The sequence below is a fragment of the Acyrthosiphon pisum genome, chromosome A2 (assembly GCF_005508785.2).
Source record: "Acyrthosiphon pisum isolate AL4f chromosome A2, pea_aphid_22Mar2018_4r6ur, whole genome shotgun sequence".
Lineage (NCBI taxonomy): Eukaryota > Metazoa > Arthropoda > Insecta > Hemiptera > Aphididae > Acyrthosiphon > Acyrthosiphon pisum.
The window spans coordinates 10,863,585-10,880,460 of NC_042495.1; the positions used below are offsets into that span (position 1 = coordinate 10,863,585).

A 16,876-nucleotide genomic window follows, 5' to 3' on the forward strand; every position below is an offset into this window, starting at 1 on the left:
TTTTCCATTTTCAAAACATGCTTTTATTAAAAATGACAAATACATTTAATCTGTAGCGTCTTTATCTTAATAGATAGTTTTAAAAATGACACATATTTCATTTATCAAATAGGTACATTTGGAATTAATTTATCAAATATATCACCTGTACGATTATACGATTGTCTGGTTTTATTTTCTTATCAAAATTGTTTATCTTTAATCGCAAAGGTCTACAGCTCATAAAATGTATATTGTACTTACAAAATTTTTATCATAGTTGTGCAGAAAACTAAGATTATTTAATCATCTAACATAATAAAAAATTTGATACCTATTCTATTATGCTCTATTAATAATTAATGCACGACAATAGTTTAAAGAATCTTTAATGATTTAAAATATTTAATACTAGCATAATTCATTATTTAGTAGTTAAACAAAGTTTATTTAATATTGTTTGGCTTCTTGATTTTAAACGTCGTTGGTGTTCGATTATTAACTAATCTAACTTAATAAATTTTTAAAAAAATGATATTTATTGAACTACAAATCAGAAAACGTTTAAAATATAATATACCATTAATTTGTTGAAATTAAAAACAATTACATTAAAATAAATATTACTGTTGTAGAAAATTCTTATTTGGTTGGAATAAGTGAAATCATAGTACATTTATCTTTCAAAACTGTCGCTGCAAATCTCTGCTTCAGCTTGATACTATAAATTTTGCATTGGGTGTGCATAGTGTAGCAAGAGTCTAAGTAGCATAGTATAACTTAAATATACATCATAACTAACATAATACAACTCGGTTCAAGGACAAAGGTAATGATCACAGGATGTATGCAAGACATACCCGTTCAAATTGAATTATGTCTGGTGGCGAAGTCAATCGCTTATCCACTAGTCTATCTATTTAATTTTTATTATTATCAGTCCAACATGCTCGTATACGACTCACGTATAGATGGACGTTTATTTTAAATCACGTACCTTATGCATTCTCATGTTCCGCTATATTTTTGTTTAGTAATACAAACTATGATATTTTCTTTTGAACACTGAGTATTACCGGAAATCATCACTATCAACGCATTCCCCAATGTTTTAACTAAATATTGATTGTTACTGTCGCTTATTTTATTAATTTTAAACGTATTGTAACTAATAGTCCGTTTTACTTCTCATTTAAACTACCAACTTTTTGTGTTATTGAATATAATCAATCGTTAAAATACAGATAATCTGAATATTATATGAATTATAATTCTTTATTTTCAATGAACAAATTCCCCGTCGACAATTTAGACTAGTGTTTTCACAGATAACGTTGCATTGGTGTGACATTTAGATTAGTGGTGGGGCTAATGATAACCAATTTTGATTTTTTCGTTATTATTGTTTCAGAATAATTTGACAAAGAAGCTGTGTCACAAATCGAACACTGTTAATCGGAAGAAAAACACTGTATAGTGGTTTACTTTGTAATTGTTAAGTTGTATACACGCATCAAACAGTTTTTCTTAATTTCGGTGACTAATTGAATAAATTATACAATATGGGAGCCAGACAAAGCAAAAGATCTGTTGACATATCTGCCGGAGCAACAAAAGCAGAAAAAGTTGCAGCTGGAGAACCTTTGGAAAATGGAACAATTACAACTGCTACAGCTGACGAAAAACAAGTGGTTGAGGCAAATGGTGGAGTAGAAGAAACAACCAAACAGAATGGATCAACACCCCACATAGACGAAAAGGTATAATTATATATTATATTATTCTATACCAATTTTTATAAAAAAAAAATTACATAATATTCCATTTTTAATATTTTATTTAGGATATTTAATAATGATATAAAATTTAACATGCATAGTTTTATATAATTGGTTGATTGTAGCAATAGCAATTAATTTATTGTCCCTCATATGGCACGTTGAAAATATCTTCCTGTTAATATAAATCATTTTAATAAGATCTATGATTATTTATTATATTTTATTTAATAACAACGTTATAGTGACATATTACGTGCAAAAATCTTAATCATAATAATATGAGTTAAAGACTTATTATAAAGGTGTTATAAATAAAATATTTTTATTATTTTTAATAAATACTTTGATCTGGATAATTCATTTAAAGAGGTCCACTAGTATAATTATGTAATGTCCGTAATTATTTTATTTTAAATATTCAGTTGCATTTAAGCATTTTTGTTTTTAACCTATGTTAATTTTAGCGTCACGGTTTACTTCAGTTTGTAATCTGACCTAGACCTTTGATTTGTAGTTGTTTTATCTTGTTAGTTGTTATTCTCTATGGTAGGTATGCGAGTAGTGAAATATTCTCAGTATAAATTCCATTATCTAATGTTTGGCATGATAATAATTTATCATATTTAATTAGGAATAAATTGATTCGTCCAAAAAAATGAATTACTTGTTAAAATAAAACTTATGTATTTGCTATATTATATTTTGTTGAATTATTTTTAATTAGCCGGTCATGAACATGGACTGTAAAATAACAATAACTTGAACATTTCATTCTATAAATATTCTACAATTAAATTGTTTAGTAATTATATTAAATTGTATTTTATGTTTTAATATTATAATGTCTTAATGAAATTACTAGATAACATTAATTGTTCATCTGAAATAATTTTGTTTGTGTCACAGCATTGCGAATTGTCAAAAAATAGTGAATATTTTATAAGTATACATATAATTTACCACGTAAATTCCCAATTACCTTTTTAATATAATATTATTATTATAGCGCAAACTATACCTGCAATAACCTTAGCACACTCATTATTTAGAATACTGAACGTTTTAAGGAATTTTTTTTGACACTATTGAATTTATTACATACAAAAGTTTTTGAAGTTAACTATACTTGTTCGAAATTCAGTTTATAAATCGATGTTTTCTGAAAAACATTTTGCTTTAGAATAGGTATAAAAATGGATGTGTCATTCTAAAGAATAAAAAGCTTAAAAATTTATACTAGCTGTAACAAAAATATTTTAAGAAAAATGTTTTCTATGTGGGTTTACAAAAAAAAAAGACTAACAGATATTTAAAAAAATTTAGTTCATTAATGTGTTAATTATTTTAGTTTCGGATTATTATTTAGAGTCGTCATTGTATATAGGTAGCCCACAAAATGATATGGTTTAAATACTGTTGTTTAAATAATGTATATGATTTCCCGGCTAACATTCTTTTGTTCTGTTAGTACGTAAATACAAAATCAGTATCTATTGTTTGTCACGTGAATCTGTACTTTAAACTTAATTTAATTTATCTATATTGCCTATGCTTATTAATAACGTAGATAATACGTTTTAATACTAGTTACATTATAACTCTGCAGGATATCACTATTTAAGTAATACTAATATTTAAATACTACACTTTATGAATAGTGAGGTTATGCAAACATTTCATTTTATGTAGGCATAGTGAATTTTTCCAAAATAATTCTCAAATAACTAAATACTAACACAGTATTAATATATTTTTTGTAGATATACATCGGATTAGAATACAATATTATGTTATAAAAAAATGGTAAACATAAGTCATAATGTCAGATACCAGGGATTATTTAAAGTTTTTGAGCATCAATAAAATAAATTATTATTTGCGTAGGCTTACGTAGTTTCCTCTCCTAATCGATGAAATAATTTACTTAAATAAAAAAAATATTAGTTTCCTTGCGTGAATTAATCAAAAATGATAGTGCTTCCTAATATAATATAATAATAAATACTATCTACTCTATTATCGATTGACAATTGTGTAGTAATTTTGAATTTTTGAATCCAACCAAAAATTAGAACACAATAAATGAAAAATGAAAAATTGATCTATTGCTGTATGATTGTTTAAATTAAGTTTATTGTTCATAATATAAACTTAAAAGAGCTAAAGTATTAATATAAATACATATTTCGTTTTTTTGTTACGTTGAAATTATTATCAAGAAAAATCACCTGTACTATAAATTGTATTTAATATATATAAATATGGCAAAGTGTGTAGAATTTGATAAAATTATAATAATTATTTTTCTAGGAAACTGCTGAAACCGAAGATGTCAAAGAACCTGTTAAAACTGAAGTAGAAATAACCGAAGTTGCGGCACTGATTTCTGAAGCTAATGGTGATGTGGAGACTATTGCCGATGAATTGTCTAAAACTGGAACTGACGAAACAGCTACAGAAGAAGTTCAAGCATCTGCAGAAAAGAAGCGCAAGAAGAAGAAATCCTGGTCGTTCAGAAACACCATCACTAGTTTCTCTAAAAAAGATAAATCCAAACCAACAGTTAAGAAAGCAGACGCTGTTGACGTAAAAACCGAAACAGTTGAAGAGGTAAGATACAATCAAATTAAAAATGTTAAAATCAAATGTAGGTATAGTTATAAACGGTGTCAAGTACTTTCAGTTATGGTTGAGTTGGTACGAGTATGATTATCATTGTTGAAGACTATTTTAAACCGTACAATTAAGCTTAATGTTCTTTAAATTTAGAACTATCGATTTTAAATTTCAACTATTCCTATATGAGTCGAATAAACTATATCACCAATAAATTAAATGAAGTATTATTTTCTAATGATATTTTTTAAGTTATGTACACCTAGTATAATCTGGGTCTTACTTATAAAATACTAAATTTTATAGTTTTAACTTAAGTGAATTAAACTATAATAGGTATTTACCAAAGTGTATTTAGTTTATAAAGCAGTTTAATATAAATAATAATATACGCATAAGAAATTGTTTTTAGTGCAACAAATTAATACTACAAAACATAATATTATATTATTTACTCTGAGATTAGATAATTTTACATTATGTTTTATTATACATAAATAGGTTTTAGGTTTCTAAGATTCCAAGCATATTATAGGTATTTAACCACCATTATGTCCGTCCGTCCTTTAATTACCAGTACATAGTTACGATTGTTGATATTAATTTTTCCATTTTAATATAAGTATTCATACTTCAAAATAAAAACTAGAAATATACTTAACAGTCTTATTATATTATAAATATTTTAATATTACAGTCTACAGTTGATCAAATATAGTTTAATAACGGTTCAAAGTAAATTCATACTAGCCAGTAATAAAAAGTAGATATACAAATATAAAGGTTAAATTGTGTATGGAATCATAGTTTATTACGTTGTATACTAAAATATACTTAGAAACCGGGAATTTAGAACACTCGTAGAGTTAGCTTTCCTAATTTGTTTTATTATAATCGCAAAATTCTTCCAAATAGAAGTAGTCGCTCATTTTATTATTATTTTGTTTTTTGTTTTTGCGAAGTTCAGATTGTAAATTTCAAAATAAAAATCTTTATTTAAATGCTTGTGTGTTTGATAGGTGATAAGATGAAATCCTTTATTTTTTTCGGCCTAGTTTTGTCGGTTTTATTTTACTTTTTTTTTTATTATTCTTGGCTGCAGCTTGGTCACAAAAGCAATCGTGGAACCTTGAACCTAGAACGGTGGAGGACGTTGACTTGTGTTTGAACACCCGATGTGTGATAACCCTATATATCGGTTCCTCTAATGGTGTTGTACAACACATACATATAACGTACTAGATCGCGCGCGTGTTGATAGTCACGAATTTTACTGTGTTTTAATTTTTTGATTGTTACTTACGGAGAGGCCTACAAGATGTGGAAAGGGTTACACTGTTGTAGTATTGGTATATTATAATATGTGCCACGCGCGATCAGGATTAATAACATTTTGAATTCTTAAAAATGGACAACAATAGCAGCTCGAAAATTGTTAGCGTAAACAATAAACATACAAACGCACCTCTTTGATTATAGTATAATATAGCTTATTATATTCAGGCGTACGTGGATGTAGTTCCGAGGGTTTTCTTCCAATACAATATGCGCTACACGACTTTTGTGTACAGGAAACTGCGATCAAGGAATTATGAAGTTATTATAATTTCGTGTCTTTTAATTCTGAAGTATTTTTTATCCATAAACCACACCTTGTTAAGCATTCAAAAAATTTATAATATAGGTACTCGGTTATTCCTGAAGGCTTCTGAAAATGTGTTCTGTTATTGTATTTGTTTAAACAAGTTTTATATTAATAGCAAATAAAGTAACCCTCTCTACTGTTTAATTTTAATGAAAAGGGATTCCTTGAGTGGGTGTCAAGAATAATGACTTCCTCTTACTTAACTCCAATAGCAGTTTTTCTAAGAGGTACTTACTACTTTGCGTACTAGACTAGACTCATAAAATGAACTCTTGGCATAAAAATGTGTCCGTTGGGTATTTTTATTACGAGTTTGAAGGTATTTACAAGAAATGTAGGGGCTAGAAGCATTTGTCTCATTAATAACAATAAAATAAATGTGTATCGATTTTGAAATTAATATTTATATGCTTATTTTAAAATTAAATAATGAGTTTATTATTATTAAAATTACTTATTTAAATATAATATTATTAGTTTTCAATGGCCTGTTATTGAATATTTTTGAATATAATAATATGTTGTATTAGTAAAATATTATTCAACGGTGTATCAAGGACTTATTTTTAACGTGTGCTGGAACTTCCCGATTTACTTGCCGAGACAAATATATTTTAAAATAAAAACAATCTTATTTACCTATCGTTTAATAACTTAATTTTATCATTTCAGACTTTCTGAGTCGTTTTTATGATCATAGGTCATGGTTAAGATAAATAGAATAGCTACGTACTACAGTCGTTATTAAACATGCGCTTTAATTTAAAACGGCTAGCTTTTCACCACGTTAAGTCCTAACTTCAATATATACTTTCAGCGGGGTCCCCATTGCAAAATTACAGTAAAATCGTCATCCGTTCGGTCAATAAATGGGTTTTTGTATTGAAAAATATAAGAACCGCCCCAAAAAAACCAACATATAAGTAGTCTGAAAAATCATGAGAACGGTTAACCAAAAAAAAAAAAAAATTATTGTGCGAGGGCATGAAACCAAAAACCAAAAATTGTCATACAGAAGAAAAAAATATATCTGGTCTGGGAGGGTCTAAAACGCGAGACGCGCACGATCGATCGCTACAGACCCGTCGCGACGCCCCAGTATCCATAGCAACACGTTGTATAGTGCTCGAGCTGTAGCGTTTACGTACGTATTATAATATCAAACCGGCCGGTTACCAACTATCCCAAAATTGAATATATCCGCCTCCCACATCGGTTACCATCATGATTTGTCCCGTCTCATATTTATTACGTTTTATTCCACCCACATACCGATTGACAGTATTTACTCAATTAAATACGCATAATACTGGTTAATTGGAAGTATACAAGGTGTGAGCGAGATGTTCCGAAATTACAACCCCATCCATGTATTCAAATTAGAAAAAAATTGAATTAGGAATAGGAAGACCCTCAATTCATAAACATTATATTATTAGCTTCCGTCAAACACCATCGGTAAATGATAATTACAAAGCTCAATCGTATTTTCCGTTTGATGAAATAAATAGCGATATTTTATTCAAATATTAAGACGATATTTAATTCAATATGAAATACAAATGTGTTAAAATTATTTTATTGATTGTGTGTCAATCAGATATTATGTTAATTGAATAAATTACCTGTTCAAAAAAAATATGTTAAACGATAAGGGATTTATTGCTTGTTTTTTTGAAAGCAAAATGTATAATTAATATTTTTTAATTCTACTTCAGCAATGAGTATTATTATTTTTATATATACTTATAAACTTCAATTTTTTAGTGAAACAATTTAATATGTGTTCATTTATTATGATTTATCATTATTTAAATTATGGCTCTAGCTAATATTTTGTAATGATTTATCTTATGTGCCAATATACATACCATTATTCTTATCATTCAATAACATAATAATCTTAGGAATTTTTCATTATCTTTTTTCGTGTATACCTCGTACATTTAAATGTGTATGTATTTGTACCTAAAAAATATATGCATACAGATATAACAGTTTCAAATTGTAACTAATTAAAAACAATAGCATAGTGGATATGTATTTAATTTAAATAACGACCGTATGGTTTATAAGAAAGAGAAGATGATGTCACACCGATGCTTATGTCACACGTGGGAAAATAAGTTCACAAAAGTATTTTATGAATGATCGGAAAGTGATGTCATAGTTGATAATATTATTATAAAATGTAAGGAAAAATATTTTTGAAATCGTATGGCCTTGATTCATTATAATATATTATATTATATTATACTAACCTACCTATATTAATTAACTATTATTGTTTAGATATATTTGTTTTCTGTAGCATTAAACTGGGAATATTTTTGCATTCGTTTTAATTTTACATTAATTCATTACATATTTTTGTGAAGGTGTTTCGATTAATGAATGTAACTGAAATTACAAAATTTTTCAGTTTGGCGTCCTGCTAATGCAGTCATGTTTGTTAATATTTGGGTACATTATATAAATTAATAAAAATATGATAACTATATCTTGTCTTGCAAAATCAACTACTATTTTTAATTGCTGTGTTCATTACCTACATTATTCAAGCATTATTATTATCGTTTATCGTGTTTACTCTGCTTTGATAATTGATTCCATGATGTACGCATTTAACAAACTGTTTTATTCTGTATCTAGAATTCTTGTAATGTGTTGCTGATATAATTTTTTTTTAACTTTTGAAGTATAAATAATATAATAATGTAGGTACCTGACAATAGTAATTTTCATACATTTGTTGTTATTTTATTAGAACTCTGTGAATTATATAACAATGTCAGGTGACAGTTATCAATTGAAGCTCATATTTCTTTAACAATATAATATAAGACAACGCCTCTCATAAGATTATATTTTATAAACGAGAATTATAAATTTAAAACTTGCGTAGTAATAAATGTTCATACAAAACCACAATTCAATACGTTTTTATAATTTGATAGGTCTTCGTATTTTAATTTTGATTTTCAAATAATATAATACACTAAATTATACAAATTTAAATGTACTTACTTTTTAATATTTCAATATCGAAGTACAATCAGGGTACCTAATACCTATCGTAAAAACATTTTGTTCAAAAAAAAAAAATGTCAGTTTTATCATTTTTATAAAATTATATTTGATGTTATATAGCTATAACAGTTTTACTAGTTAATATTTTAATTACTAACTTTTTGTTACCCATTGTAATATATTTTGTTGTTTATAAAAGCCGATGAATTAGTTTTCAAACCCAAGTTTTATAATACGTAGGTAGGTCACAGTTGAAAATAAAATTAATAGTGTTGTTCTTTAATCGCTGTTGTTTGAGTTCTATCTTAATGGGTTCCAAAAATTTGCATATACCTATTTAATAATGGGGACACCACATAAAATATAGGTTCCCGTAAGAAATGCATAGAACAGTAGCGGGGAAAACCTTCAGGGTCTGTAGGAACAATGGAGATAACGGTGAAATCCAGAGATCGCGTCCTTCGGAGACATTGAAGACGAACAAAAGCGGAAGGCGCGATATTCGTTTTTCCCCTTAACCGATACAACAATATTGTGGCATTGTTTAATAGCTTTGTCGTCGTGTGTTCAACCGGTTTATGTGCCGCCGGGGTACATTGAACCATGTTGGTTTTTTCTTTTTCTTCTGTTTTTCGACAAAGACCCAACCTACCAACAGTTGTGGCGTGGTGTTCCGTAGCAGCGTACTATATTTACACACACACACACACACACACACACACACACACACACTGGCTGTTAGATACTGCTACTGATGTTCAAATGGCGCGTAACTGCGGAACGAAGGGGATACTGCCCCACCATCAGCCAGGTTTTTGTACTCGCCTTGTATACTAATATTATAATATATAGTCATTATTATAATAATAAATTGTCAAATTCTATGAGGTACGTGAGATAAACACTTTTTTTGAAATGTTATTAAGTGTACTAAATATAATATGAGATTGAATGCTTGTTTAAATATATTTTAAGAAAAAAACAATAGGAAGTTGGGTGGTATGCATATGTGAGGAAATATTTTTTACGTCATGAAGAGTCGTTATGTCCGCGGAAAAAAATAAAAAAACAGTCATGTTTTGTACTCCAAACTTATTTTAACAATATAAAATGTGGTTAATAAAACATGATGGGGATACTCCGTTGATAAATTGTTGCTGCCATACGATAGTCTTTGCTCTACTCCCCCCGATATTGTAATATTATGAAATATGAATACATTGTGTGCTATACCTATTCATCAGACTGTAGCTTTTGTCTCCGGAAGTCAAGTACGTCATTTTTGATTTTTCAACCAAATGGTGGTTCATACATCAAAAACCAAAATAAACGTTTATAGGTACCTATTCGTAATAATAAACATATTATAATCGTTATTATATTTGTATTCGTGACCATCAAAATGCATATTCTTAATAATCTTTAAAAAAAAAATGCAATAGATTAGATTCGATTATTATTTTTAAAAGTATTTTATAGAACAATTAATAATCGTTCAAATAATTTATACTATATAGAACTTTTTCATCGCAGTTATTTAATAGTATTTTAATTTTACAAAGAATTTTTTTAAACATTAGTGAGAACATTTAATATATATTTTATGTTTTTAATAAAATTCGACTTAGTAACAAATCGATAAAACCTACAGGTATTTTAAAGACCATGTAATATATTGTAATGATTTAAAATATAGGTATGTTCTGAAGGTTAGGATAAGGTTATTTTTTGATAATTATTATATTTGTTTGGTTTCAGCGGTGTAAATATTTGTTAAACAAGAACTTTAAACCCATACTATTTTGATAGTTAAAAAAATGTTTAATAATAGGTAGGTATTTATGATAATTTATCTACAATTATTTCAAATAATCTGAATCGGAACTAACGTATTCATACCTCTTGATTAGATTTTTATAAATAATTGTATAATGTAGGTAATATATTTGTAAAATCCAAATAGATATTTAATATTAATATTATTTTTAAATAATAAGTCCCGTTAGAAGAAATATATTTTTTTATTGCTTATCTAAACATGATTTATTTATACATCTGAATTCTAGTCATATAATTTACCCAAGCCCATTTTCACTAAATCTCAAAACTAATGAAAACATAAAACCAATCTAAACGACTGGCGTCAAACTATGGATCACTATAGTACTAGTGTATACTATTAGTATATACACTTATTATAATATATTTGTAAAGTTGCTATTGTAGACTACAGTTTACGCAGCTAAACTAAATTAAATTCAAAATTATTTGTTTAATGTTTTATAATATAAAATATTTTAATTTGAATATTATTAGCTACCTAATTAGTTTTATTGCTATAAATTAGATTATCCTATTCTCTTTTTTGTGTTTATTTAATTATGTTATGATAAATTATAAAAACCTCAACTACCTATATTTAACTCAGAAACCCTTATCGGCTTAATCGAAAGTACCTATATAGTTATATTTATTTAAATTGTTCATACTAGAGTGATAATAGAATAATTCAATTTATATACTTTTAAAGTAGTAAAATCAACGTGTTTACTATGCATTTGTCATATGATCGAACTAGGGCATTAGATATACGATAGGTCTAAGCTGAATCAAATACATTGATACTGTTCTTTATGAAATGTAATCGTATATCGTTAATTATTTACGATCGTATTTTATATATCAACATTATAATTTGAAAAATGTCCTTTCTAATAAACATATATTGTTAAAATCGTTGTATTAATATATTGCGATACGCATATTGTAAGTACGCAAATATTATTACAGTTTAAAAGCTTGAGCCTATTAATTTAAAATTTCTCAACAATTGTGCAATTTATAAGTTTCTAATCCAAAACGTTAATTAAAAAAAAAAAAATAGTAAATACATTTAAATATTGCAAAATGTATATTAGCTTGAATATAATCTCAAACACACATACAAAGAATTTTCAGTCAAACTCAAAATTATTAAGAATTTTTTATTTAGTAATAAAAGTAGTTGGATCGGTAGTTAGTTTAGTAAAAGTTCAGTTTAAAAATTCAAAATGACTCATTCTATCAAGAAATTGTAGACACGTACTAAAGTTCCAAATCATTATTGAAGTCTACGTATCATTATTGTAGGTTTATTATTTCCAAAAAATATAACGAATTAATATAAAAACTTGTGAAAATTGACCCACAAAAGTATCCACTTAAAAGTTGTTTTTATCTTTGTCGTTGTCTTATATTATGTAACTTATTTTAAACGTTAAACTCCTTATGAAAAAAAATACGAATGTCGTATTGATAATAACCATTTAATAAAAAAGCATAATATTTTAAGATCTAATTTCCCATTAATTACTTATTTTACAACGGGCAACGGTTTAATTTTTAAACGAAGAAATTGTATTGATCTATAACTGTTTTAAGTCGAACTACATCTTACTAATTTAGTTTTAACTAAATAATAAATATTCTTTGAATGGTTTGTATTGTCGGATTTTTTTGAGATCTATTGGCGTTCTTAATTTACCTTACTACTAAACACTATAGGGATGATTTAGCATTTGTATATTATTTGTTACTATAATGTTACCTTCATAATTAAGGTATTCTTATTACGTCTTAATCTTTTTGGTGTTGCTGTACAATGTATATATTTTTAACTAAATCTTTAAAAAATGCTCAAGTTTGAATTTTCAAAAAGATTTTTATATGTACTAAAGTATAAATTATGCGATTCTCTACATTATTTTTTTCTATCGGTGTTCATCACGGTTGATCATCTTTGTTCAAGGATCCTTTTCACATATCGTCCTAGTTACAATTTATGCAACTACTCATATTATTGCGTATAGCAACTGTAAGCGTATCCGAAAATCGAGTAAGCGTGGCGGGAAACGATATCAAATTAGAATAACAAATCAATAATAAATACTAATTGTAAACAATATGTTTCATCATCATGTCGTCCCTCCATAATACCCGTTGCCTTGTGGCGCTATAAATATAATGTCCGCCAACGCTAAGCAACAGTGTCTAGTCCGGTTGTGCTTGTCGTGTGTTATATTGCTTTTAAGCAATTTAAGTGAAATTTACGATCTACTTCGTTACCGTTATAATGTCTTCTAGGGATTCCGCTTTGTTGCCCAAGGTATAATAAAAAACAGGACTTGCACGTTGCACTTTATATTTGAAACATCTTCATGATTTATTTATGCTTAACTTAAAATATAGTGATTGAAAATAATTTTAAAAAAGTAAAACATTTTTGAAAGTATAAAGTTAGTTATAGTTTTTACGAGTGTCGTGTCTATAAATTTAATAAATACATTTTAACAAAATATGTGTTCCATAATATGAACCTAAGATTTTTTTAAATACTTATGTATAATTTTTTTTATGCCTACGGTGATTTAAAAATAAATATATGTTAATATTTAAATGAGATAAGTATATTTTATCGTTCAACATTCGATACATATATATTTTGTAAACAGTATGTTCTTTAAAAAATAATAAGATTTAATATCGATTTATATTTTATTTTGAATCTTTCCTTTAATTTTTTTACGTTTAAATGTTACTCAGTTACTTTATTTATCACTCATTTTAAACATGTGTATTATAATATAAATCATACTATATACAGCCCTTAACGAGTATAGAATAGATGGTTGAATGAGAGAATGAAAAATATCTTTATTATTTATAGTGGTCTAATTTATTGGTTGGTTCCCGTAGGGGCGAATTGATTAATGGGAGAATCTCCTTAGTTGTTGACCTCTCAGTGTTACAAGACTTACTTATTTATTGTCGCTGTTAATTGAACATAATTCGATCATTGTAGACACAAAAAACGTCAACACATCTCCTGACTCCTGTGAATCATTTTTGATTGTTAACTGTTTTTGACCTTGCCCACATTTGTAATAAAAATCCAGCATAGTCAATTGTGAAATAAAAATTAATTAATATTATTTCCAGGTTGCCGAAGAAGAAACCGTAAAAGAAGTAGCCAAACCAGAACCTGAATCTGCTGTTGAAATTCCAAAAGTCACTGAAGAACCTCCCACTGTTGTTGAAAAGAAAGAACCTGAAGCTGTTGAATTAAATGTAAATACACAATAGCTACATTATCTCTATCCAAGTATCAATCTATTTATTTATTATTTTATTTCAGATTACAAATGTTGCTGAAATTCCGCCTCCTTTACCAAGTAGTCCTCCTCCAGTAGAACCAACCCCCGTTGCACCAACACCAACTATTGTTGAAACTCCTGCTCCAGTCCAACCTGTGGAACCAGAGGTTGTACAAGCTGAACCTGAGGTAAGTAAAATATTAATTTTATTTAACATTAATGAATTTTATTCTAAATAAGTGACTATTTTAGGATGAAACAGTTGGTGGTGGAGAAGGTTTGGCTGAACCTCCTGAAGGTTTAAATACATCTGATATTGAAAAAGAAGTGGCTGAGGTACCTTTGGTTAACGGTAACCATGTTGAAGGTGAAAAATCCGAGCCTTCCTCACCTGACGTAATTGAATTTGTTTATCTAATTTATAACTCAGTATATTATAATTTTATACATACATAATATTTATTCAAATATATTTTAATGTTTTAGGTAAATTCTTTATCTGAAAAAATTGAAGCAATCAAGCTATCCAACGCAACTGATATTAATGAGGCAACCAAAGAAATTTCAAATGTAAGTTTTTTGTATTAAATTTTTTACGTAATTAGTTTTTCTTATTATTTCCTTTGGTTTTATACTTAGAAAAATATATTGTGCTTGAATTCATTAAATAAACCTTGTGTATTTTGTGGACATGATTTAAACTTGTCAGATTTGATCGCAACAGTTGATTTTTATTTTAAGCGTTATTTAATGTTGGTCATAAGTATTCTAAATTTAAAAAAATGATATTTGATTTATTGTTTATTACTTTACAGGATTTGCATGAAATAAATGGAGTATGTGATGCAATAGCAGTTACAAATGGTGATGCTGATCACAACGAAGGCAATTAAAATATGCTCTACGGTTTATTTTTATTATTATTATTCACTAAATGTATCGTTGACGTCAGTTATCGAAAACTACACTAATGTTATTACCTACTATTTTATGTGAAAAAAAAAATGTTTTATTTCATAATTCCTCTTTATTTTTTTGGAAATCCTACAACTAAAAAACACATTCCCATTTTGATGATCATAAATAAATTGATGTATTATTCTTTTCAAATTATTTTTATACATGATTTTTGTAAATTGAAATGAAACAAATCTCTGCGACATAATACTTTTTTGTACAATTTTTTTTTTAATCGGCTGTTTATAAATATAAATATTTTTTTTTTTATTATTATTTATTATTATATTAGATTTTATACTTAAAAATAACTAAATATAATAACATTAGATTGAAATTTAAAGTTAAGTCATTATAATATGATTTTATTACAATATCTTTCTTTTTTACACATATTTGCTCTTTTGATAATGAAACGTTACGCTCAAATTTTTTACAACCAAAAAAACATTTCCGGACCAAACTTAATTTTTAAATAGTTATTTTTTTTACTATTTTATATGCCTGTATATATTTATATATAAATAATATAAATATATACAAACAAAAAAAATGACACTACTTGATCAAATATTAACTTCTGTAAGTTTATTTATATTATATATATCATTTTTTTTTTAGCAATTAATTGTATTTATTTTAATTTAAAAATATTTATAAAACGTTAAGAAAAATTCTGTTATTTTTATTTTCACCCCAAATTAAAGATTTAGTGTTAATTTAAAAAAGAAACATTGTTGTGAGTTTTAGTTATAATATTATGATATTTTTGGTATGAGGCATAATATATGTCCAATCATTATGTGAAACGAATTATCGCATACACGGTACATTCCATCTCACATTACATCTTCCAAAGGCGATTCAAACTGTATATTATTTTTGTCTTATTATTACAACAAATTTTACATTTTAAGTGTATAGTTACTTCCATAAAATTTAGTAAGTGTAATTTTTTTAAATGAACATTTTTTTTAAGTTTAAAACCGTTTGTACTTTTATAAAATTTACAAATTTAGAAGTAGATAACCATGGCTTTGTCATGAGTCATGACCAATGTTTTGGTGCAAATATATACTATTTTTTTTTAATAATTATCAAATTAATCATATTATACATTTTGATAACTGGTGAGAATTTAGTGTTGTTGTTTTAAGCTCAAGCCTTTTCGCTCGGTGTAAAAAAAATAATAATAAATAATTATATTGTAAAATATGTTGCTTTTTAGATTGTTCTTTTCTATTTAATTTAATTTTTTGCTTCAAAATTATATTTGGTTCATATATTATAGTATTTTTTTCAAACGGTTTTTTTTATAATTATACAACTTTTATTCAAATATGTTAACTATATAATAGTTATTACTTATAGTTATTATAGGCATTGTATGACGTATTATGTTACGTCCACGTTAAACATACTGTGACGTAATGTGTACAATAATTTATCATCATTGAATGATTAATTATTTTTATGGATAATTATTTGTATGCTAATGCAAGCCATCTTCATTGTAGATTTAGTATATTATTTTCTCTACTAGCCTATGTATATGAAATTTTTTTTCTTTCATGATAAAATACTTAATTAAAAAAAAAAAAAAAACAAAATATTAAAGTGTTTTTATTATATATTAATCCATAATTGTCCTCATTCTCTAAGTTAGGTTAGGATTCTCTTCAAATTCAAAACATTAGAGTTAGGTAATATTATATTAGTTTTGTATTGTATAATAA

The 16,876-nt window shown here is 26.5% G+C and overlaps 1 protein-coding gene across 3 annotated transcripts in view; it reads left to right on the plus strand.

The window, feature by feature from the left end:
- The window catches only part of LOC100166124 (classical arabinogalactan protein 9), a 38,382-nt gene extending 21,805 nt beyond the window's left edge, over positions 1-16,577 (plus strand). For 2 of the 3 annotated variants that reach the window (XM_001944289.5, XM_016807637.2), the window contains exons 2-8: positions 1,391-1,739; positions 4,071-4,370; positions 14,029-14,157; positions 14,225-14,371; positions 14,436-14,579; positions 14,670-14,753; positions 14,999-16,577. In XM_001944289.5, coding sequence (XP_001944324.2) covers positions 1,542-1,739; positions 4,071-4,370; positions 14,029-14,157; positions 14,225-14,371; positions 14,436-14,579; positions 14,670-14,753; positions 14,999-15,076 — 1,080 coding nt within the window. In that variant the 5' untranslated portion in view covers positions 1,391-1,541 and the 3' untranslated portion in view covers positions 15,077-16,577. Of the gene's footprint in view, positions 1-1,390; positions 1,740-4,070; positions 4,371-13,049; positions 13,196-14,028; positions 14,158-14,224; positions 14,372-14,435; positions 14,580-14,669; positions 14,754-14,998 lie in introns of those variants that run through there. The other variant, XM_008188784.3, reaches the window with a different exon arrangement.
- The last annotated feature ends 299 nt before the right edge of the window (positions 16,578-16,876 follow it).